Source organism: Sminthopsis crassicaudata, chromosome 5 (genome assembly GCF_048593235.1).
Source record: "Sminthopsis crassicaudata isolate SCR6 chromosome 5, ASM4859323v1, whole genome shotgun sequence".
Taxonomy (NCBI): Eukaryota; Metazoa; Chordata; class Mammalia; order Dasyuromorphia; family Dasyuridae; genus Sminthopsis; species Sminthopsis crassicaudata.
In genome coordinates this window covers 299,363,571-299,388,293 of record NC_133621.1, presented here as the reverse complement: position 1 = coordinate 299,388,293, position 24,723 = coordinate 299,363,571, and the positions used below count along the sequence as shown (strand labels likewise).

The following is a 24,723-nucleotide window of genomic DNA, read 5'->3' as shown; positions in this document are numbered from 1 at the left end:
CTGTAAAATGGAACTGACCTCCCCAGGTGCTCAGCAAATGCTCAATTCTTTGCTCCCCAAAATGTTTGGTGGCCAGGCCCGGGTAGATGCAGTTGGATAAGTGAGGTGACTTTAATAAATTAGTGTTAAGGCCAGCTGACATTTGTACGCTCTTGTGACATGACATGGTTGTAAGGCGCCTGATTGGGTTGGGGAGACTCTTGAGCTGTAGACCCCTGGCCAAGCACCTCAGCCCACGCCTGAGCCTGGTCTTTGTTGGTAAAAGGAAGAACTCAGACTCCAAAAGCATCCTCGGCCCCGGCATCTGGAGTCCTGGGTGCCAATCTGAGCTGCTGGGCCACAGAGCATTCCCTTCTTCAAATCTCACTTTTATATTCTGCAAAGTGGGAAACCTTCCCCACCTCATAGTAAGCCTTCAAGCACCCCAGAAATGAAGGGTGAGGCTTGAGGTCATGTGACCGGTGTGTGTAGGGGGGTGCCTCTCTGGTGTCTGGAGAACACAGCTGGACTCTGAGAGCCAGAAGCCCAGAGCCAAACCAATGCCCAGACCTTCCAGGACAGCGGCTGGGGTTCCCGGGGTGGCCTGGCCCAAACCCAAGGGGGAAAAACCCAGGTCCTGTCTGCAGCTGCGTGGGGTAGAACTTCCCTGGCCTGTCCTTCAGAAACATGCCGTTACATAAACAGGCAAAAAGGGGTCTGAGACAACACCTGCCAGCAGGACTTTGAGGGACATTTCCTGGGTGCTAAAGGGGTCCCTGGGGCATCCTGTGAGCCAAGTATTATTAGTGCTCTGCTCGGGCCCAATATCAGCGTGCTGCCTGCCACTTTACACATGCCAGGGAGAGGTTCCAACCTCATCAGCTTCAGGGGTACAAGGTGACCGACTGAGCACGCCAGCAAGGCCCAGGTCACCCTGACACGATGGAATGACCCCCAACAGGGAAGACTAAACTGTAGGACCTGAGGAGGTGGGGAACGAGGTCTGGGGCCTGGCTTCAGAACCATGGCTGCTGACCAGGATGATCCCAAGGAGCAAGTAGCTCGCTGCCTACAGGCCCCAGGCAATCATCTCCATGTGCCGGCTCCTCTGGGTGCCTGCTGACTTCTGGAGATCCCTGGCTGCCAACGCCCTGGCACTGCTCACCCCACACAAGGTCCTGAAGGTGGTGTTAGGCTCAGATGGGCAGAGCCTTGGAGAGTGGACCCAACTGAAGAGTCCCCTCAGACTGAGTGTCCTCCCCGGGAGACAGGGCCAAGGAAGGGGATCGTAAATAAATCTCACTCCAAGAGGAGGCTATCTATCTTCCTGGGATTTATTTAAATGTTCGACTCCAGCAAGGAAGGCCTGCTGGTCTGGATCAAAAGGCAAGAACACGACAAGATGAAGAGCATGTTCTGTCCCTGAGACGTCAGCATCCACAGGAATTCTGGATAAATGTGGCGAAAGACGGGGCACCCTCAGGGTCTCTGGCCCATCTTCTTTAGGGTTCGATTGAGCTGGAGGAGAGAAGACAAGGTTGGAGGCACCTGCACACCCTCAGACCCCAGGCCCTCCCTCTAGACCGGGGAGGGAGCCACCCCCCAGTGCCCGTGAGCACTCCCAGGGCTGTCCAAGTGGGCTGTGCTGCTTCCCCCCAGGTCTCTCACCTCCTCAAATTTATGGATCTGTCGGATGAAAAAGTCTCCATAGCGACGGGCCACCTTGGTATCGGCGATGTGGATCATGTCCTGTGGGGGCAGTGAGAGAGGTGTGGGGGCAGGGCAGAGCCAGAGCCTGGTACTCCTGGGTCTTGGCCCTGGGGGCCCCAACTCTGTCCCCAGCCCAGCAGCTGGGGCCAGCATGACCTCCCTGAGCCCCTGAGGGCCTCCCACGATGGTCCAGGGCTCAGTGACCAAGTTCATTCTGCAACAGGCACTGAGCCTTGGGTTGTTGGGACATCAACAATACAGGGGCTGAGGAAGAGGCGAGCTGAAGAGGCCCCCCCAAGCTTTAGGCTCCTGTTTGCAGAATCAGAGACCGAAGGAGCCTCCCCTAGATTATCCAGCCTCAGATGGGAAGGGGTGGAACAGTCTCCCTCCTCCGAACTGTGCACCTTCTTCCACACTCCAAGACCCTGAGGGGGCACCTCTCTCCCCCTCCCCATTATAGCCCATCTCTGGGTTGTTTACTTCCTGGAACAGAGACCCCCCCCCCCCAGGGGCCCTCCCTCCAGGCATGGCAGCTCACAGCAGGGCAGAGAGCAGTGGTGGCGGTCCCTGAGTGAGCCCCTCCATTGCATGAGCTGCCTCCAATGTCACTTGGGGACCACCCCCAGGAAAACTCCAGGAGCCGGCACGTCCAGAGCATTGCCGCTGCCCTGGGCCCTACCTTGTCGATGTAGAAGTCCACCTCTGAGGCCGACTGGAACTCCCCATCCAGAGCTGAGATGCCACTGGTCCACACCAGGTTCTTCATCTTGTGCTTGAAGACCAAGAGCTGGATGCGGAACTCCTGCTCGGTGAGGTCCAGGAAGCCAGCCAGCTTGGCCACGGGCATGGTGGTGTAGAGCTTCAGGAAGCTGCGGATGGTGGAGAGCTGAGCCTGCTGTTGCACCTCATCCGCAAACACCTTGAGCTGCTGCAGGAAGGGCTCCTTGTGGTAGTTGGGGTGCACGTTGTCGTAGTTGGGCACCACGGGGGACAGGAACTTGGGGCAGGAGTAGCTGAAGAGCTCCTCATACACCTGGGGGTCCCCTTTCTGCATGCGCAGCATCTTGTCTCCGTACTTTTCCCGCAGCTGCAGGTGGATGCTCTCGTCGATGCGCATGGGGTACATGGTCAGGGCAATGGCCAGCAGGGCGTGCATCTGCTCATTCTGCTTGTTGATCTGGGGGCGGGGAAGGCGAGAGAAGCTTCAGTAAGGCTCAGGGGGCAGACCCACCCTTCGGGGGACACAGAAGGGCCGCCCCTGCTCACCATCTCGTACTTGTACGTTGTCCTCTGGAACATGCTCTTGGTCCTCTGGATGTAGAGCAGGATGTTGGCAAAGACACGGATGGCATCCTGGTATCGCCGCATCATCAAATAGGCAAAGCCCACGTAGTAATAGGTAGTGACCTGGCACTCAGGCACCCGGGAATACATGCTCTGGAAATGGACCGGCAGCCGTGAGTGACCTCGGCCTAGCAGGCTCTGCTCCCCCAGCCAAGCATGGTTCCCTGCCGGGGTGAGAGGGGCCAGAGCTGCTTTTCTCCTGACAGGGGAAGCTCCCATGCTACACAAGCCCTCCCTGGTGTTCACAGGCTGTGACTCACTGCCCAATGGCCTTTCCAAACATGCTTCGCTTTGACCCAGGAGTCTGGCACAGGTGGCCCCCGGCCAACATGATGGGGACAACTGGCCTGAATCAGGGGCTGGGTCCCCACTAGCTCGGCCTGCCTGCGCACCTGCACTATGGGGACAGCAAGGCCTTTGCTCACCTACTTCAGAGTTGGGGGAAGCAAAGGAGAGTCTGAACTGTCCATAAATTGCCCAACAATCACCACCAACTGCTTCTACCACTACGTGAAATTCTGGTTGGGAAAATGAATAATTCCTCACTGAGACCCTTGGAGGAAGGTATGGGAGGTCCCCAAAATCTATGCTTAATAATGATTTTTTAAAAAAAGTAGCTGCTAAATTCACTAACAGAAAAACTACTAAAGCTTAAAACACCAAGACTTTAAGAAAGTCTCTTTAAGAAAGAATAAAGGGGGACAAATTCAACAAGTCCCAGGAGGCCCCTGAGGGCGCTCCCTTGCCATTCTTCACCCGCCCCTCCCCCTCACCTTCTTGTTGAGCTCGATGTTCTCGAGCACCTTGATGGCCTGGTAGTAATCCCCCAAGAGGGAGTGCAGCCGGAGCAGCCCCACCAGGCTGAAGTAGCCGAGCATCTTGTAGAGAGAGTGCCGGCCATATTCCCCAGCCACACTCTCGGGGTCACCTGGCAGGGGAGAGACTCACATTTAGCACCTCCATACCGGGCATGGGAGCCAAAGGCCTAGAGAGACTCAACCTCCTGACAGTGGCTGAGTAGGAATCACATCCCAACAGCTGCTTGTCAGCGCAGGCCGCCCCACACTGAACCATGGTCAAGGGACCGTCCAAGTGAACCCAAGGGACCCTTGAAGCATAGACAGTGACCAGTCATTTCCTTCTGCTTCAAATATCACTCAGGCAGCAATCCATCTTCTAATTGGACAATTTAAATCTATCCACTTCATTTTAGAAACAGACAATGCATGAGGACAGGATCTCGGAGGGCCAAGGCAAGGTAGGCCCCTGAGGAGCATCAAACCTGCTCCCTCTAACCCCCCTCAGAATCCAATTAAAGTATAATTGGGAAATGTCTGACAAAGCAAATGTTAACTTGTTACTCTCTAGATTATTACATGGCCTGGTAGGACCTGAGTCCGACACCACAGGGTTAGCAACAAAGACTCAAGGCTAGGGGCCGAGGGTCCAGGACTGTCTGGGAGCCAGGCCCCCCCAAAGACAACGTATCCTGAGACACAGGAAGGGTGCCTCCCTCTAGCAACCTCCTCCCACCCACCACACCTGCAGTGCGTCAGCCAGACCCATTTTGGGTACCTGCCCTTCCCTCTGGCTCAGGAAAGAGACCCAGGGGTGCATTCTTCAAGGAGACACCCTAAGCAGGCACGGCAGCCCTGAGGACAGCCCAGGAAGCCTGAGCGTCAGACCTGGCTCACACAAAGGTGATGGGGAACCCCACAAGCCTCTGTCCCCACATCCATCCAGGAGCACCACGATTACGGGGTGTGAGGAACCTCAGAGGCTCCCGAGGACGGGCCTCCCCTCACCTCCGCTCGTGTAGACTTCTAGCTGCCGATTGATGTTGGATTTGTCTACCAGGGAGTGAAGCACATTCAGGACACTGTGGACGTTCCAGATCTTGGGGTTGGAACGAAGAAAGTCGATCTCTTCTTCTGACTTCTTGGCTGTCTTGCATCGGTATTGGCTGAAAGACTGAAACTGCAGAAGAGGGAAAAAAGAGAGCAGGAGTCACTGGAGAGGCTCTGAGGAGCGTGACTGACCCACCACATGAAGTGTCTCTGTGCTTTTGGAGGGCAGGTCAAAAGGCATGTGGCCTTCAGGGCCTTCTCCATTAGCTGCTGCCACGATTTTCTACCCAAGGCCTCTTTCCCAGAGGGCTAACCTGCATTCATCTCTGTAAACTCAAAAAAAATGCATTTTTGAGTCAAGAAAAAGTGAGAGCTCACCACTGAATATTTTGTAAGTGTCCAACAAGAAGGCACTTTGATAAAGTTTCTTAAGCTCATGGAACACACGGATCCCATGAAAAAGCACCAGAATCAAAGCATCAAAGGCACATCAGCAAGCTTGTGTCTGTCACTAAAGGAGCTTCACATTGTCTTAGACAGATAAAGGAGCTTCAGCTCTCTAAGAGAAAGTTGCTAGATAAACCCAAGCTCACGGTTCTAAGAAGGATAAATGTGGCTGATCCTCTTACAATCCCATAGACCAATAAGCCAATTGAATTTGCAACCAGGATGACATCTGGCAAAAAGAGTATTTGTGCCAGCCAAAGGAAGGAATACAAGTGAAGAAAGTGGGAACTGGGGCCAACAGCCCCCAAGGACATGGAGCAAGATGCCCCTCCGAGACCCTGTCCTCCTGCCCTGTCTGTTTCCTTCTGGATGAAGGTGATAAATTTAAATTGTCCAATTAGAAGACGCATTGCTGCCTGAGTGACATTTGGAACACAGGGAAAGGATTGGTCACTGTCTATGCTTCAAGGGTCCCTTCAGTTCACTTGGACGGTCCCTTGACCATAGTTCAGTGTGTGGCAGCCTGCACTGACAAGCAGCTATTGGGATGTGATTCCTACTCAGCTACTGTAAGGAGGTCATCAAGTCTCTCTAGGCTGGTTCTCTTCTCTTTAAAATAGAGAAAAATAAAATAAGCGGGTTGTACTAGAAAAGGGTCTTGAAGGTCCTACTCAGTTGCTCTAAATCCTAAGAGTAAATATTGGTCACAATGTCCCACAGCTCTGCAGTCCAGCTTCCCGGAGGACAAGGGGTGAGGAACAGATGGGATGTGGGACCTCCTGGGAGAAAGCCTGGTTTGTGCGCCAGCTCTCTAGATTATCTGATATCAACGAAGTTATTTCCCTGCCCTGAGCATCCGTTTCCCCATGTGTCTGAGGCAGGCCCTCGAAGCTTCTAATTCTGAGGGCTTTTGCCTGCTGGCCTGGGCTCACTGTGATCAACCTCAAAAGGCTCACAGCTGTGTCCACTTTCCTCACCCCCAAACAGGACCTCATCAATCACATCACAAGCTGGAAATCCCAGCCAGTTGGAACCCCCGCCTCTTTGCTGATTAACTGCATATCTCTGGGGCAACCTTGGTGAGCCTCAGTTTCCTCAGCTGGAAAACCAGGACAGGATATCACCACAGAGGTAAGATGTCCATGTGACAGTTGTCCCCCATAGCTGCCCCAACTAGTCGTTTCAGAATGCTCCTCCACCTCCTGGTTACACTTGGCAGAAGGGCCGAGATGACGCTCCTCATGCCCTGGCTGCCCCAAAGAGACACCGACAGGCATGGAGCCCAGGGCAGAGCGGGGCCAGCCTCCATGGGTAGGATACCTGGTAGATGAATTCATCGATGATATCCCACAGCCACTGGTTGGGCAACTCAAGGGGGGCAGGCCCGTCGGCATCTGTGGACAGCAGACAGCAGTTTAAATGGAGGAAGATCAGGCACTGACCTCCTGCACTCCAAGGCTGAGGGGCTCACACAGTACAGAACCGATCATCACCATAAAACTGATGAGAAGTTAACTCCAGCCCCTATCCCCTCCCCGACCCCCACCATATGTAAGGACTTGATGGAAAAGCCAGATGCCACTCTTCCAGAGTCATCTAGGAGGTCCCAGACTCACTGAGAATGTAGTTGAAGAGGTTGCAGTAGTTGTAGTAGGATTCAAATCTCTGTTCCAAGGAAGGCCCACCCTGGAAAAATAACACAAGGATTCCAAACTTAATTTCTCCGTTCGACCCCACAATTCACTGCCAAGGGGTGGTGTGTAAGGGATTCATGGGAGAAAAAGCTCATGACTAGCACCCAATCCAGAGTGAGAAGACCCTTCATCTCCCCAGGGAGGAAGGAGGCCGCCATTGGCGGAGTCCAGAACGAGCAAATCAGCGGAGGTAGGAAATGGGGACGGCCAAACCCAAGGTCCAGGGGACTTCGGAGAGAATTCTGCCAACAATCAGATGATCCTCCTCCCTGCCCCGACTAAGCCAGTTATCACTTCTGATTTGGGTCAGAAAACACCAGCTAGCCCTCAGGCTTAAACAGGCCAACAGCAAGTGCCAAGATCAAGGGGAAGGGGGAGCCGTGGCTGCTGCCACAGAAACCAAAGTGGTTTGCGGCAGGACTCGTGGGGACAGGAAGCGGCCCAAGGCAGATACTCACACTGACTTTGGCGTAGATGTGTCTGTAATAGAGCTCCTTATACAGAATCAGGAAGACTGCATCTAGGACAGATGGCAGAGGCCAGTGAGCTCTGGAGGGCCTGGGGGTGGGGCTTCTCCTCACCGGACCCTCTCCCTGAGCAAATGCATCCAAGGAAGCAACAGCTCCTCCTGCTCCGCCCCCCCCCCCAACTCAATGTCTTTTCTCCCTCCTCAGAGCACTCGAGAGGGAGACCCAGCTCCCTCAGAGAGAGTGAAACACCTGCTGAATCTGGATGCTAGGACTTTCCTAAAGTGATTTGATCCATACCGAACGCTAATAGTCCAAACTGGCCAATGACTGAAGCCAGGGGATGCGAGATCCAGCAGGCAGAAGCCCCTTCAACAACTAATTTCAGGAGAAAGGCTCCGAGGAAGAGGCATCCTCTACTCTTTTAATGCTCCTTACAAAGGAGGACGAGCCTCTCTGGAAGCACACCCTTCCCTCTGACCTACAAGCTCCTAAGTCCTTCCCAGTTGATCATTTATCCATAACTGCCTGAGGTTTTCCTTCGAGCAGGGAATCGAGTGGCAATCTCTACTACTTTAATTCCAGATGAAGAACTAGTAATGGGTAAAGAAATTAATGACTTTTTTCTGACTAAGAAAACCACTGGCTAGTATTTTTAGATTCCAGAGTAGCTCCTATTATGTGTTTGGGAAGCAATTCACACCTTGTCCTGATTTTGTACTTGTTATCTTTTGACATACAAACGTCCTTCCTTTCCATTAACCTGCTCTTATCTTTGAAGCAGAAATCTTTACTTTTGCAGTAAATTCCGGTAGTCTCTAGAGATCATTTTTAGAAACCTTGAGTCCATGCTCTGAGTACAAATAATACAGGGCACTACATTATTTTTTTTTCTTTTTTTTGCTTAGGCATTTGGAATTAAGTGATTTGCCCAGGATAGCAGAGCCAGGAAGGGTTAAGTGTCTGAGGTGGGATTTGAACTTGGGTCCTCCTGACTTCGGGGCTGCTGCTCTATCCCCTCACCACCCAGCTGCCCAGAGCACTTCTTAAAATGTCTGTGGTGGCAGCAGCAGCTAGTGAGAAGTCCTTGGATATATTTTTACCAAACTGCTAACCATGAGGACACTGACAGGCTGGAAAGATGCTATCTTCCAGTTCCCTCTGATGTGCAACAGGTAAAATGTACCTAGGAAAACATCTCACAGGGAGAAATTCTCTAATCAATAGAGAAAATTGCTGCAACCCCTAGAAAATCCCAGAGACAAAGGTTGGTGCTTTTTGGCTATTTCCATCTCATCCCCTCCCCAAGATTCCCCTTCAGGACAAAAAGGAAAAAGGCCTCAACCAACACTCGTACCGTTGCCAACTTGTGGGGCGATGGCCTCTGCTTCTGGCCAGGGGGTATTCTTGAAGAACCTTTCAGTCAGCTTGGTCCAGCTAAAGAAGAGAAAGAGAAGGGGGAGAGAGGGAGAGGGGTGTGTGTGTGTGTGTGTGTGTGTGTGTGTGTGTGTGTGTGTGTGTGTGTGAGAGAGAGAGAGAGAGAGAGAGAGAGAGAGAGAGAGAGAGAAAGAAAATATTGTCAGATAAGAAATTTTGCACCGCACCATAGAAGAAAAAAGTCTGCATCTTACTGTTTTTAGCCAAAATCTGTCAAATTATTTGGTAATGCCTGAGTATTCCTTTGAGGAGATCCAAGTAGGCAGTTTCATATAGTTTAATGATATCATCTCTGCCCCAGGTGTGTCCACTTGCATTTGCACACAAAACAAGACAAACTCGCAATAAAGGCTAACTCCGAGCTGTTTCAGGGTTTTCCATTTACTTAAAACAAAGGATGACTCCTAGCCTAGGCACCATGGGAAAAATCTGCCTAAAATCATCCAGGTGGGTCTCAGATGGGCCCCAGCTCCTAAGAGATCGGTCCAAAGACATCGCTGCTCCAGATGTGGCCTCTCCACTCCAAGCTTAGTTCTAGGTAACAGGAAACCCCCAGGGAATTTGAGTAAAAAACCACCAGATCTTTTAAGAATGAACAGACCAAGAGTCTTGTGTTAAGATTTGAATTTCCAAGCAGGCCACCATCCATGGGATTTCTTAAAAACTTCTCCAAAGAAAAATGGAGCTTGTGTGACCTGTCTGTGACCCATTTGTCACTTTCTCCCAGATAAGACTCTCTACTGCTCCGGAGCTCTTTGGATCTCTGTGTGACCTCTTCTGTCTGGCACCACCTGAGGCCAGATCGTCATCACTTCCCAGTCTCGCAGCCACACATTTCTCCCTAGTCACTTCTATAGGGTGCTGCTGCTCGTGTTCCCAAAGTGCAGATTCCAGCCCCCAAAGTGCTCACTTCTTTCATCTCCAGTGACTTACTTCCTGTCTACCTAAGCCCTACACAATCTGGCCCTGACTGATCTTCCAGCCTTAATGCACTTTCCTTCTCTTGAGCTTGCCAATCAGCCAATCTGGCCCCCTGCGGAACACCCTGTCTGTAGTTATTGGGACTTTAGACTGCTGACAATCACACCAACCTCCCTTCCTGGAGACCCAGCTCAAGTACCGTCTTCTGTATGATGCTACTCCTGACTCCCCATAACCAGAATCCTCTCTCCTTAATAACCCTGAACACAACTGTCCATTAATGTCATATCAATTTCTTCTTGCTCAATCATGTCTGTTACCCTATTTGGGGTTTTCTTGGCAAAAACACTAAACCAGTTTGCCGTTTCCTTCTCTGGCTCATTTTTATAGGTGAGGAAACTGAGGCAAACAGGACGGGTGCCTTGCCCAGGCCACACATCTAAGTGTTTAAGTTCGGATTCGAGCTCAGGAGTCTTCCAAAGCCCAGGCCCAAAGCTCCATCTGTTCTGGCACCACCTACTGTCCGTGCATCTATATGTGAGATACACAAATATATGTGTACACAGTATAGAACATGCAAGGGTGCATGCACGTGTGTACATGTGCTTGCACACCCACACAATCAGGGTCTCCCCATTACAATGTAAACTCTTTGCAAGAAGGGAATGTTTCACTTTTGCGATACTAATTTTAAGTGGCTATCAGGGCCTGACACATAGTAGGTGCTTAATAAATGCTGACTGATACTCCTCCACAGCACCAGACACTTTCATACTTATTAATAACAGCTGATCTCCGACTAGAAACGAGAGCTACTTAGAGACCACCTGGCTGGACCCTTCCCAAGGCTCCCAGTGGTCAGAGAGGCCACACACCAGCACTGCAGTTTAACACACCAGCACACAGACTAAGCCAAATGGGACAGGAAAGACCAGGAAGCCACCGAACCACGGCGACCATCCCGCGCGGTGTGTGAGAGGAAGCAAATCCTGGGTACCATGCCCCCTGCAGATGTCTCCCGAAGATATAGGAAGGAGAGAGAAGACAGATACCCAAGCAGCCCAAGGGAGGGCCCCTGGAGACTGCCCATACCTGTTCTCATAGATGTCCTGGATCTCATAGACCTTTTGGTCGATGACATCACTAGACACCCGGCTCGCCTGAAGCTCATAAACCTTCTGGTCGATGAGGTCGGAGACAGTTTTATGGAAATACTGGATAAAGTTCTTGATAACTTCGGGAATCACTTGGTAGGTCTGCTGCTCATATTGGCGCTCATAGGCCAGGTCCTGCTTTGGGTCTCCTACAGGGTAGAGAGATGAAAAGATGGGAGAAGGCAAGTCAGACCCTTCTCATCACCCCTGAACAAAAGGGTCCGAGCCTCCCCGGCATCCAGGGCAAAGCAAAGGCTCGGAGCGAACCCGAGTTACAGAAGCGACTGGCACTTTTAAACTAAAACTTTCACATAAACCCCACGCGTCATCCTAAAGAGCTTTGAAACTCCCGCCACCACATAATGCTGTGTGTCATGGAGAGTGACGGGGATCATCTCTTAATCCACAAGGATTTCTCGCAGCATTTGGGGCTTGGCAGTGGAATCACAATGCAGCAGAGCTAATCAATCTTTCTCCCCGAGACGCCGGCTCCGGGGGGCAGCGCTCCTGCTGCCCGCCTCCTCCCGGCCCAGAGCAGCACCGCCTTTGTTTGCATGACCACTTCTCGGTGACTGTGGCAGGAACAGGCAGAGCCTGGTCTCCCGGACGCTGAGACCACGAGAAGGCCGACACCCCCGAGGGGGCCGACAGCCACGAGCGTGGCTGGGTCGGGCCTGGGGTGCCAGCTCTGCAGAATGGTCGGGTCTGGAGCCCGAGCTCCGCGGGACGGTCAGGCCCCGGGCTCACCTGTGTGCATGTCATAGTCGCCAGGATACGCGTAGGGATCATATGCAGCCTGAGAAAAAGAAAGGACAACATCTCATTCCTCCCTTCCCCACACCTGATGCAGAAGGGACCAAAAGCAGGAGGGGGATTTACCGGACTCGAGCGGGAGGGGTCGGGCCTGGCTCAGAGCTCCTGGCAGACGTGGGGCCGAGAACCGAGGACCCAGCTCTGGGCGCCCTGCACAGGCGGAGGGGGGAAGGGAAGAGTGGGACAGCAAAGATGAAGATGAAGATGAAGGGGGAGGGGAGGAAGGAGCCAGAAGGGGGGAGGGGAAGCGGACAGGGCGAGTAAAGGGGCCGAGGGTGACTCGGTTTCCTCCCCCCTCAGTGACTGCCGGCCTGTCCGAGCTCGTGGGAGCGGGGTGTGCCCGGAACAACGCCTGGCACGTGCCCATCTCCAAGGGCAGAACTCCCCCGGGAAAGGGGCCGCCTGGCAAAGAGGCTGGCGTTTGAGGGGGAGGGGGAAAACGGAGAAGAAATAAGGGGGGGGAGCAGAGATGGAGGGCTTGGGGAGGGGGAGGGAAAAGTGCGCGCGGCTGAAAAGATGGGGGAGCAGGAAGAGAAAGGGGGAGGGCGAGAAAATAGGGGAAAGGGTTAAAGTGGGGGGGATGGAAAGGGGGGAGGAGAGGAAAGAGGAGGAGGGGAAGAAGCGGGGGAGGGCAGGAGGCGAGAAAGACGGGAAAAACCGGGAAAGGAGAAGCGGGGAGGCCCGTCGGGACCCCGCACCTCGCCGCGCGCCCACCTCCCCAGACCCCTAACCTCGACCCCGGGAGCGGGGCCCCCGTTACCTCGTTGTCATAATCCTCAGCCGGGTAGGACATGGCGGCGGTTCAGAGTCGCGGCTCAGAGAAGGTACGAGCAAAAGTGCGGCGAGCGCCGGCCGCCCGAGCCTGCGCAGAGTCCCGGAAGCGGAAGTGACGCGAGCACACTTCCGGGGGCTTCGAGCAATAGAGTCTGCCATAGTGAGAGTGGCGAAAGTGGCTTGTTTTTAAACATTCGTTTTTAGATTAACAGAGGATAACAAGCAAGTGTTTATCCAACGTAAATCCCCCCCTTTTTTTTAATCCAACGTAAAAAAAAAACAAACACAAAACAAAACAAAACAAAAAAAAAAAAACCTGGCCTGCCACACCCAACGTGGAGGCTACTCCAGGCCGATCACGCCCCAGCGTTAGTAAACCAAGGCCGAGGAGCCTGGAAAACGTGCTTAGGGGTTTAAACTAAATTTGCTTCTGTGGCAGGCGACCCAGACCCAAGTAATGCTCATATATGGAGCCCGTGGAGGCGTTTTAAGGCTCTTTTTATGCCCCTCGATGAGCAGAATGGAGATGAATTTCTGGCGTTGGGGGCACCGAGATTGGAGCAGGCGATCCGCATGGACAGCCCGGGAGCAGGCCGCATTGCCTCGTTACGTCACGTCGGAGGGGCGGGATAAAAACATTAATGACGTTTGTGTTCTTCGAGGGACCCGGGCAGAACCCTCACTCCAGCAGCTCGAGAGGAAAGGGCCCCTTGTTCCTTTGGGGACTAGCCTGAGAGATCTGTAGCAAGATAACGCTTGACTCTTGGGAGTCTGGCTTGAACTACGTATCCCATGATGCTTTGGGATCCGTTGGGCCTATGCTTTAGATAAGTCTACGTATATATCCCATGATGCTTCAGGGCTGGGGAGCCCCCCCTCCCCTTTTAGAAGGCGACGCCTGCAACATTTCCCATGATGCTTACGCGTGCAGGGGGAGGGGGGGGCAGATGCCTTGGGGGAGGTGTCCAACACCTTATCCCAAGAGGCTTTGAGATTGTGCTACCCTCAGTAAGAGGAGCCAAGCCAGAGACAGCGGGAGCATCCTCCCTCGGGCCGCCACCTGCCTCTGGGGCCCTTCTCGACTGTCCCCGAGTCCGAGCCTTCTCCGCTTAGGCACCTGGCTCTTTGGACCTGGGTTCGAATCCTGCCTCGTTGCCACTGTCTGGCTGTGAGTCCTGGGTGAGACCCTCTCTCTGGAGCTCAGTGTCCTCCTCGTACCATGGGAAGGGGGCGCACTTGATCTAATCCTTCCACCTCCAACAGACCCTTTCTTTAGCTTGGAAAAATGCAAACAAAAGCGTTCGCCCTCTCAGAATCTCGTGTTCCCAACTTTTCTCCCTCCCCCAATCCCGATACGGGTTAAGCCTGAAGCGGTTTTGTTTGTGTATTTCGTACGGTCCTGCGTGGAGGAGTGGGCGGCCCACCGCCCTTTGCCTTAGCACTTGAGCCCCTCGGCTGCTGGCCCGCCCTCGCTCATTTGTTTTTGCTTCCAGGAGGACCGTGCGGAGTTCGACAAACGGCGACCTTAACTCTTGAGAACCAAAAAAGTACATTCCTTTTTTAAACCTCCCCGTCCATTTGTTTGCTTCCTTTCCATCCCCTGCTCTCCTCCCGCCTTAGTTACCGGGAGAGTGGAGCTTGCCCCCACCCATCAGGCCGTGGCCCTTGCGGTTCAAAAGTCCGTTCTTAGCCCTCCCCACGACTTCAGATTCCTAAATCCCTCCGGCCTTTTCCAGATCTCGAAGAGCCAGAGAGGCGAGAGAGACGTTGTATTGCTCTATCGAAGGAGAGCCTGGACTCTTGTCTCAGTGAATCCTGCAGGGATGGAGAGACTCCGCACTCTTGGAGGGAAACTAAGTGGGGGAGGGGAGGCCGAGCCCTGGAGAGCGCGAGCCGCGGCACGAATGCAGGTTAGGGAAGGAAGGAAGGACCCTAAGTTCTAATAAGTGAAGAAGCTGGAGACGGGAAGCTTGGGACTATACAGAGAGGGGTCTCGGGCCGTCTGGAGTTTAGGACTCTTTCTGGGCCCAGTTCCTAGCTGGTTTGGACCCATCATACATCCGTGTGAGGTACCAAGAGGAGATCCAAGGAGACATTCTGCGGGTGATTTTACATAATTTTGCTCACTCAGATCAAGCAGTCTTACCCTCAGGGAAACAGGCCTAACAATCATCCTTGTACTTGTTAGGGTCTCTGCTTTACTCTCTTGGCCCCACGGTCACCAACCCAACTCCACGTTGTGGTTTTCTCTTGAGTCCTCTCTCTCTGAGTTCCTTCCCCTCCTCTCTCCTGGCGGTCTTCTCCTGTGATTTCTCTAGTTCCACCCCATCTTCTCTGGCAGGGGGCCCCTTTCATCATCTACATTCTCGGACTCTGCCCCCTGCTGCCTGCAAAACCGCGACTCCCCCGCTAGCTGTTGTCCTTTGTCATGCCTTCCCTTTAAGGCGAAAGTTCTTGAGAAGTTGAGACTTCATGAAAAGCTGAACTCCGGCATTGATGCTTCTGCAAGTCGCCATGATTTGGCTCCCCACCTCCGCAATTAAAACTGCTCTTTCCAAAGTTACTGAGGATCTACTGAGTGCTAAATCTAATGGCTCGCCCCCTTTTTATTAAAGGTTTTTATTTACAATCCCTATGCATGGGTAATTTTTCATATTGACCCTTGCAAAACTTTCCAAATTTTCTCCTCTTCCCCTAGATGGGCAGGTTGTCCAATATATGTTAACTATGCTAAAATATATGTTAAATCCAATAAATGTATGCATGTTTGTACAGTTCTCTTGCTGCACAAGAAAAATCAGATCTAGGGAAAAAATACCTGAGAAAGAAAACAAAAGGCAAGCAACCAGCCACAGAAAGCCCGAGCATGCTGTTCCAGGTTCTCACTAGCCTCCCTCTGGGTGGGGATGGCTTTCTTCATCACTGAACAATTGGAACCTGTTTCAAGGGTAAATTTCTTTGTGGGTCTTCGGTGCTGGGATCCTGGTGGGCAGCCTGCCTCTGTCAGCTTGACCTCTTCATTCTCATCCCCTTTCCTCTCTTGGTTGATTGAAAAGTTTCCTTTCAGAACTCTGGGAGATGACTACGAACATAGAATTCCCAATCCCTCCAATTTTTGTCCGCCTGCATTTCTGATTTCCTTCACAGGCTAATGGTACACTGTTTCAAAGTCCGATTCTTTTTGTGCAGCAGAACAACTGTTTGGACATGTATCCATATATTGTACTTTACTTATACTTTAACATATGTAACATGTATTGGTCAATCTGCCATGGGGGGGGGAGGAGGGGAAAAATGGGAACAAAAGGTTTTGTAATTTTCAATGCTGAAAAATTACCTATGCATAACATTTTTGTAAAAATTAAATTAATTAATTAATTTAAAAAAGAAAAGAAAAGTTTCCTTTCAGATCCCTATCCCTGGGAAACTCTGAATTGATTACCCATTTTCTGTTACTTGGTCTAGTTCTGGTAATTTACATATTTAAAAATGCAGAATGCTGTGCCTCGGAGCCATTTGGATAAAGAGGTGGCTGCTGGGTTCTCTGAGCCCACTAAATGGTTTCTCTTTCATTTTTCTGCAGTTCTCTGAGCCCTTGATTAGGTGGCAGCATCTATTGGGAATTCCCACCAGATTGCTCACTTCAAATTCTGGGCGCTGTGTGTGTAAGTAGAAGACGTTTTGATATATCTCGGAGGGATTTTAGGGTTAAACCATCAGTTAGTTGACCTGTCAGACCCTTTGAAAGGGTCTGTGGCTAGAACTTGCTTGTATCTGTTTGTTCCAACCAGGTGATCATGATCTTCCCCCTTTTACTTTAACATGGTTAGAAGCTTGTCCGGGACTGGGCTCCCAAGAAGCGATAGGAAGGCTTGTTATCATTGGGCACATGCTGATTGTGTGCCTTGGACACAAGGTACCGGTTATTAATGTGCCCCCGAGAGTAGCAGAACTCTTTAACTATGGGTACCTATGGTAATCCCACAAGTCCTGTGGGCACCTCTCCTGGGTTCCCTCCTGCTTTACTTAAAGGGATGAAGTCAATGTTCTTCTTTCTCCACACTGTTACATTTACAGCCTGCTTAGTGGATGTGACCTTGTTCTTTTTGCACATAGAGAATGGTTGGGAGTTAAGATTGTTTGTATAAGACCGGCAAATAGGTGCCCCAGAGCCGGGACGGAGGTGACAGGGCAGCAGAAAGGCCACATGAATTACCCCTGATGAGTACCATACCAGGGTTCAAGAGGGATTGGTGAGGGTTGAGACCTTGGTTGGCCACTGTTTTGGTGAACCTGAACAGAACTGTTCATCGGACAGGTTGGAAGAGCTTCCGGAATGGGGAACAACACTTCTAAAGGTGGAAAACTAGCTTTTCCAGATACAGGAACGCCAGCATTATATATGTACCTCCATTACCACCCAAAGTGCTGCAAATTTCTGCTTCAGTGGAATAGGCTTACGAGAGCTAATGAGCCTTCTGATTGCTCTCGGTGGTTTCCACTAGAAGGATCATTTGACTTGGGTAAAATAATGCACCTGAAGAAGGTCCTAGAAGCTCACGGCTCTAAACTCAGGCAAGGTGAGTGGAAAGCTTTCTTTGATTGGTACACAGAAGCTCAGAATCGGCATCATAGGGATACCATTAAGAAACTGGAAGATAAGATCCATACTTTTGAGTCTTTAAATCACTCTGCACCAAAACAGAATATACCAAGTTCTCAAAACGTTCCCAAAAAGAAAGCTGCCCCTCCACCACCACCTTCGGCTCCATCTCCAGCTGCTGCCCCTCCATCTCCAGCTGCTGCCCCTCCACCTCCGGCTCCATCTCCAGCTGCTGCCCCTCCACCTCCGGCTCCATCTCCAGCTGCTGCCCCTCCACCTCCAGCTCCATCTCCAACTGCTGCCCCTCCACCTCCGGCTCCATCTCCAGCTGCTGCCCCTCCACCTCCGGCTCCATCTCCAGCTGCTGCCCCTCCACCTCCGGCTCCATCTCCAGCTGCTGCCCCTCCACCTCCGGCTCCATCTCCAGCTGCTGCCCCTCCACCTCCGGCTCCATCTCCAGCTGCTACCCCTCCAGTTCCAGCTGCTGCCCCTCCACCTCCGGCTCTAGCTCCCTCTTCTTCTTTACCCCAACCACCATTAGAAGTCCCAAATGCTGAATACACCTGGCTGTGTCCTCCTAGGCCTTCAGGGATAGGGTACCAAGTGTGGAACAGATGTTATAGTGATTGTACCATTAGGCCTCAGGATTTGTTTTTTATGGTTCACAAGCTTCCTAGCATTGAGGAAAACCCAATGGAGTTTAGGAAACAATTGTCTTACATCATTGATGTTTTTAACCCCTCCTGGGCAGATATAAACACCTTTTTGAAAATTAAACTGCCCAGAAAAGTCAGAGAGCACCTCTTTGAAGAGGCACTTTGGCCAATGAATGATCCTGGGAAAGGGAAACACTTAATTTGGGTCTGGCAGGCTTTACTCAATGCTATTCCAGTAGTCTGCCACAAAAAACCTGATTGGGAGAAAATTATAAGCTGTAAGCAAGAAATAGATGAGGAACCTGGCAGGTATTTTGACCGATTTAAAAAAGTCTTTGAGGAACACTCTGGCATTGATGACCCAGCCAATGGTGCCACCCAAGGGATGGCAATCACTTTTGTCCAAGGCCTTCTCCCCCACATTCAAGAACAGTTGCAGGCTTGTGTGAAGTGGAAAGAACTATCCATGGAAGAATTAATATCCGTAGCTGAAGCCTACTGGAAACTTAGATCGGAGTTGAAGATGGTGGTTTGGCAAGGCCCTAAAATACAAGGTCCTCAGAGGTGCTTTCACCCTAATGCATGCTTTTACTGTAAACAGCTCGGTCATTGGAAAAGAGAGTGCCCTTATTGGCTTATACGCCAATGCCAACGTCAGTTGACTTGCTACTAGCTGTCCTAAGAGAAAGTCACTCACTTCTGAAAGCCTAGACTATAGAGAAGTCTCCAAACCCATCCTCTTGATGTGGCTCAAGCCTCTAAGAAATAATTTTTAAAAAGCCCAAACCCCAGCTTCTTATTAAGAGATGTGACTTCTATCTTTTTTTCGTAATTTCACCTTGTGCCTTAAAATCCTAAACTGTGTGGAAGAGCTTTCCCATTCCAAGATTTTAATAACACTCAATCTAAACCGAGTGAAGGGATGCACTTTGTAGCCCCTTGGTGCTTGGAGAGAAGAGATTTTGTGTTTCTCTTAGGAAGAAGTACAAAAGGATTAAAAAGCCCAAGCTTGCCATCCCTGTTAGCCAGCAGCACTGGGACCTTGAAAATGGAAACAACTCTAATGAGGGTGAGAGATATAATCTTGGAAGAAGGGAGGGAGGGAGGTTTAAAAAAAAAAAAAAAAGAAAAGAAAAGAAAAGAAAAGAAAGAAAGCATCTGGATTGTGGGGGTGTTTTGACCTGTTCCTTGCCTTAGCCCTACCTTGGAGACACCTGTACTTTGCCTTAATTGTAGATCGTGGATATGGAGAACCCTTAGGGATTATTGATATTTCTTAGCCATGATCTGTGCCCTCAAGGAGGTTCATAATAAAGTGCTTTGCTGCTGGATCAGCAGCCCGCCAGATAAGGACCTCTCTGGTGCTCATCTGAAATGATCACCTGTTCTAGGCTTACCCTGTTAGATTCTTGGACAGGTGATCTTACAGAGGCCCGGCAGGAGCTGCCTCATTCTATTGCTCTTCTTCTCCCCAGCCTCCTGCCTGTTTGGATCACTAGCTCTGTTTGTCTCTTCCATCCCTTGAGCAATGTGCCATTTGACTTAAAAAAAAAAAAAAAAAAAAACAAAAACAGATTACAGTAACACTGCCCTTAGCATTGGTCAAACTACTGAGAAAGAGTTTCAAAAACAAACCCACTCTTTAGGAGATTTGGTTGTCTCCTTGCCTATGCAATTTGCTTTTTTGCCTTACTTCCCTAAATAATATTTATAAAGCCCTTTATAAAATGATACACTGTAGATGCTTAATAAGTACTTATTTCCTGCTTTTCTTCCATCCCAAATTGTTGGGAAAATCTCTGCTTCTAAAACAGTGATAAAAAGGCTCAGGTCAGAAGGAGTTTGGTATTTGGGATGACACCTTGGTTCCTATAGGAAATAGACATTGCCTCCTAAGTGGAGAGGAAAAGTGGGGAGACCTGATGCCTAAATCTCATTAAGCCAATTACTACCTTAGAACCCTGGAAACACGAAAATGGAAGTATTGCCAATAGCCCAGTGAAGGACCCTTTATATAAAAAAGTGAAAGCTCAGGAGCCACCTTGGAATAGCCTTGAGCTAATTCTCTCCATTCCACCATCTTTAATCATTATTAGCTGATTCAAGATCACAAACTTCTGTTACCCATATATAGCCAAAGGAAAACTATCACTAGTTTTCTGATCTGCCCCTTGCCCGGGATTCATTTGGGGAATTACTGCTCTTTTCTCATCCTTCCTACTGTTTTCACTGACTTTATAAGCCTGTAAGAGCTGATAGCCAAATAAGAAAGAAAGAGACAGAAAAGGAGATTTCTGATAGCACAGAGAGACCCAGCTCCAGATAGACCTGAAAAGCATATCATCTCTACCTCTTCTGTGTCAAAAGATTGATTTCCATATTAGAACTCAATTTCCCAGAAAATAGTCTGTAACCAGAGCTACAACTCATGCTCCATTAGAAGGTGATAAATCAAGACTCTTGACATACTCACAATCCCAGAGTTCCTGTGCTTATGTAACTGTGAAATGAACTGAACTAGAAACTATTGTACTCCTCTTCCTGCCTTTCTAACTCTGGTTCAGTATGCCTGTCGAACATTCACAAAGCTCAGTCACCCTCAAGATTTGACACAATTTAAGAACTGTTCCCTTAGGACTTAAAAACCACCTATGTATGGCAGAAACTAGGCATGGACCCACATTTAACACCACATACTAAGATAAGATCAAAATGGGTCCATGATTTAGGCATAAAGAACGAAATCATAAATAAATTAGAGGAACATGGGATGGTTTACCTCTCAGACTTGAAGAGGAGGAAGGAATTTGTGTCCAAAGGAGAACTAGAGATCGTTATTGATCACAAAATAGAAAATTTTGATTACATCAAATTAAAAAGTTTCTGCACAAACAAAACTAATGTAAACAAGATTAGAAGGGAAGTAACAAATTGGGAAAACATTTTTATAGTTAAAGGTTCTGATAAAGGCCAAAATATACAGAGAATTGACTTTAATTTATAATCAAACCATTCTCCAATTGAAAAATGGTCAAAGCCAACAGGAGGAATACAGAGAGGCTTGGAGAGACTTACATCAACTGATGCTGAGTGAAATGAGCAGAACCAGGAGATCATTGAACACAGCAACAATGATACTGTATGAGGATGTATTCTGATGGAAGTGGAAATCTTCAACATAGAGAAGAGCTAATCCAATTCCAATTGATCAATGATGGACAGAATCAGCTATACCCAGAGAAGGAACACTGGGAAATGAGTGTAAACTGTGAGCATATTTTTTTTGTTTTTGTTTTTCTTCCCAGATTATTTTTACCTTCCGAATTCAATTCTTCCTTTGCAACAACAACAACAAAATTCGGTTCTGCACATATATATTGTACCAAGCATATACTATAAGATATTTAATATGTATGGGAATGCCTGCCATCTAGGGGAGGGGGTGGAGGGAAGGAGGGGGAAAATTTGGAACAGAAGGGAGTACAAGGGATAATGTTGTTAAAAAAAAAAATTACCTATGCATATGTACTGTCAAAGAAAAATGTTATAATTATAAAATTAATAGAAAAGAAAGGAAAAAAAGGGACACTAAAAAAGCAAAACAAACAAATAAAAAAACAAACACCTATGTTCCTAAAATACCTATGCATGGCTAGGCCTGCCATTGGAACTGTTTTAAGACATAGGAATTATTGTGTTCTGACCCAAGTTCCTTTCTCCCTTGTTTTCCTTTTTCTTCTTCTTTTTTTTTTTTAATGGTTATATCCTTTAAATTTTTTTGAATCATGTTAGAAGAAAAATGAAAACAAAAGGGAAAAACTATGGGAGAGAAGAAACAAAGCAGAAAAAAAGTGAAAATAGCATGTTTCCCTCCTTGTGTTTTTATGTGTATCAACTCTGCCTTTGCCCAGAAAGATGAAACCTCTCCAGGAGGACTTAGTTTGTAAACTACCACTCTCTAGCCTGCTGTGTCTCACTCTAGCTATTCCCATATTAGAGACCAGTCCTGTTTGGACTATACCTGCAACTTCTGCTACCCATAAAGAATATCCTTCTATGTCCCTAAAGATTGTTGCACCTTGCCATTTTTTATCCTGTGGTTTGGGGAATATTTTTACTCATCCTGTAGTTGAATTATCTTTTCTAATTAAAAATCAAGTGACTCAGTTTCCTTTTTTTTATATCCTCAGATTTTGTTTTGTAGTAAACATTTAATAAAGACTTTTTCAATTATATCATTTACTCAAGCCTCTTAGCTCCGTTTGGCTTTCTCCTATGTGCACTGTTTTTTTCTCCCCTGGATATAGAGTTAGTTTTCACCGTTTATCCATTAAAAGGTAGCAGCTGCTGAAATGTATCTAGGAGGATCTTGTCAGCCCTTCTCACTTATTTTCTCTGAAATCCCAAGAGGAATATTCCTTCATTTGGAGAAGGAACCAGGCACTACTTACTGGCCTTTGCTTCCAGACTCACAGCATCCCCCAAGCCAAGAATTTAAGGAACAGTAATAGGCTGGGGATGACTTTTCTTTTGAAACGAGAAATTGCGTCCCAAGTGCTAGCCCTTTAACACTCTCAAATTGTCAAATGTTTGGAGGAGGTAGTTAAAGCTGTGTACCTTCATTTTGGGGGAGATATTTGCTCCCTAGACAAATAATCTCTGAGGGGGGCAGCTAGGTGGTGCAGTGGATAGAGCACCAGCCTCGAATTCAGGAGGACCCGAGTTCAAATTTGGTCTCAGACACTTAACATTAGCTGTATGACCCTGGGCAAGTCACTTAACCTCAGCTTCAGAAAAAAAGGAAGAAAAGTGACCTCTGAGACCATGAATGTTGTATATGTAGAGATAGACCCTCTTGACTATTTGATTTCCCTTTTACCTGACTTGATTATCTCCAGGAGGCCTTCACTATCCTAGATGTGGCCCGCTCAAACAATATGTTCTGTTAAGATTAATCACAGAGAAAACATCATCCCATTTGAACAGACCTGATCTTTGGCAACTCTTGGGACCACAGAGTTAACATTCCGACCCCAAGATTTACATGTTCCCCCATTTCCAGTCTGCCTCAAAATGCTATTGCTTGTAGTCCAGAAAGTCTAAAAAGTTACAAAAGCATATAAAAAACTGAAGCCTCTCCTGGCCCAAATATGATCCAGTTTCCTAGAATGGTTCTGGTGTATGATCCAGGTTTAAGACTCATCCAGCATGATGTCAGCACAGTGATCTGTTGACCTTCAGTTTGGTAGGCAGCTCTCCCACACTTTGGATCCTCCCAAACACTGAGCTAGCTCTGGTAATGTCTGCATCAATGTCATCTGTGTTCATTTTTGGAAAGTGTACTGCCAAGATAGGCATTTACCTGCTGCTTTCAAAGGTTCTCCATTTGCTACAACCTGATGGTTCCATTGAATCCATTCTAATTGTCTTCAGAAAGTTTTGAATCTCCCTCACTTCCCGGCCCCAAGCAGAGAAGGGTACTGACTGGGCACAGTTTTACCTCCCAGGCCCACCCTCTGGAGGTTGTGGGCAGCCCCACTTTACTATGTCTGGTCAGAAATCCATGTTACCTCAAACCCCTGAGGTTCCCCTGTAAATCTCTCCATGGCTCTTGCCATCTTTGTTAAACCCCTTTTGGGTAATAACTCCATGACACTGCTTCATGGTGTCTTTCTCCTTATAGCTTTTTATTTTTTCCAAAACATGCAAAGATAGTTTTTTAACATTCATCTTTGCAAAATCTTGTCTTCCAAATTTATTTTTTTCCCTTTCCCTTTCCCCCTTCCCTAGACAACAAGAAATCTGATATAGTTTAAATGTGCAGTTCTTCTAAAGATATTTCCATATTATGTGGTACAAGAAAAATTAGATCAAAAGGGGGGGGAAATGAGGAAAAAAAAAAACCCAAACAACAACAACAAAAAATGAAAACATTATACTTTGATCCACCTTCAGTCTCTATAGTTCTCTCTCTAGATGTTGCTGGCCCTTGCCATCACAAGACTATTGGGATTGCTTTGAATCACCACTTTGTTGAAAAAGAGCCAAGTCCATCATAGTTGATCATCACATAACCTTGTTGCTGTATATAATATTCCCTTGGTTCTGCTCACCTCACTTAGCTTCATGGCCTTTCCAGGCTTTTCTGAAATCATCCTGCTGGTGGTTTCTTTCTTTCTTTCTTAATTTTATTAAAGTGTTTTATTTACAAAACATATGCATGGATAATTTTTCAACACTGACCCTTGCAAAACTTTCTGTTCCAAATTTTCCCCCACCCCCTCCCCTAGGTGGCAGGTAGTCCAGCATATATTTTGTCAGATATTTTTCCCCCCCTGAGGCTGGGGTTAAGTGACTTGCCCAGGGTCCCACAGCTAGGAAGTGTTAAGTGTCTGAGACCAGATTTGAACTCCAGTCTCCTGAATTCAGGGCCGGTGCTCTATCCACTGCACCACCTAGCTGCCCCCTAGTCCAGCATATATTAAAATATAGGTTAAATCCAATATATGTATACATATTTATACAGTTATCTTACTGCAATCCTGATGGTTTCTTATAGAACAATAATATTCCATAACATTCATGTACCATAACTTATTCAACCATTTCCCAACTGATTGGCATCCACTCAGTTTCTAGTTTCTTGCCACTTCATAAAGGGTTGCTACCAACATTTTTGCACATGTGGGTCCTTTTCCCTTTTTTATGATTTCTTTGGGATACAAACCCATTAACTAACTCTTTTAGGGTGTAAAGCTCTTTTATGGATTTAACTTGTCAGCCAAAAGTTCCACTGGGGAACTTGACTTTTCCATTATCAGTTGTTAAAAGCTTTTTCTTGCTAATTATATGTTCTTCCAATTCTAGTTCATATTTA

The 24,723-nt window shown here is 48.6% G+C and overlaps 2 protein-coding genes across 10 annotated transcripts; one reads left to right on the top strand and one right to left on the bottom strand.

Moving 5' to 3' along the window:
• Positions 1–1,297: 1,297 nt before the first annotated feature.
• Positions 1,298–12,741, bottom strand: EIF3L (eukaryotic translation initiation factor 3 subunit L). The gene is made up of 13 exons (XM_074271655.1): positions 12,574–12,741; positions 11,748–11,796; positions 10,939–11,149; positions 8,846–8,925; positions 7,480–7,541; positions 6,944–7,013; positions 6,648–6,721; positions 4,839–5,010; positions 3,807–3,961; positions 2,956–3,126; positions 2,369–2,866; positions 1,648–1,728; positions 1,298–1,497 (listed from the first exon to the last, which is right to left on the bottom strand). The coding sequence occupies exons 1-13, from the start codon at positions 12,604–12,606 to the stop codon at positions 1,459–1,461; spliced, it is 1,695 nt and encodes a 564-aa protein (XP_074127756.1). The 5' UTR covers positions 12,607–12,741; the 3' UTR covers positions 1,298–1,458.
• A 554-nt stretch (positions 12,742–13,295) lies between these two features.
• Positions 13,296–19,193, top strand: LOC141544927 (uncharacterized). Of its 9 annotated transcripts, none has more exons than XM_074271658.1 (4): positions 13,296–13,755; positions 14,324–14,690; positions 16,171–16,252; positions 16,906–19,193. In XM_074271658.1, exon 4 carries the CDS (start codon positions 16,924–16,926, stop codon positions 18,517–18,519), a length of 1,596 nt encoding a protein of 531 aa, XP_074127759.1. In that variant the 5' UTR covers positions 13,296–13,755; positions 14,324–14,690; positions 16,171–16,252; positions 16,906–16,923; the 3' UTR covers positions 18,520–19,193. The 9 variants fall into 9 exon arrangements, with proteins under 9 accessions (XP_074127759.1, XP_074127761.1, XP_074127757.1 ...); XM_074271660.1 differs by having other exon boundaries at positions 13,296–13,766; positions 14,324–14,497; XM_074271656.1 differs by having other exon boundaries at positions 13,296–13,766.
• The last annotated feature ends 5,530 nt before the right edge of the window (positions 19,194–24,723 follow it).

Coding starts and splice junctions, on each gene's coding strand:
- EIF3L (XM_074271655.1), bottom strand. CDS start 12,606: ATGTCCTACCCGGCTGAGGATTATGACAACGAG. Junction 7,542..8,845: donor CGCCCCACAAGTTGGCAACG/GTACGAGTGTTG, acceptor CATCTGTCCTAG/ATGCAGTCTTCCTGATTCTG. Junction 1,729..2,368: donor TGGACTTCTACATCGACAAG/GTAGGGCCCAGG, acceptor CTGCCCCCACAG/GACATGATCCACATCGCCGA.
- LOC141544927 (XM_074271659.1), top strand. CDS start 16,924: ATGGGGAACAACACTTCTAAAGGTGGAAAACTAGCTTTTCCAGATACA.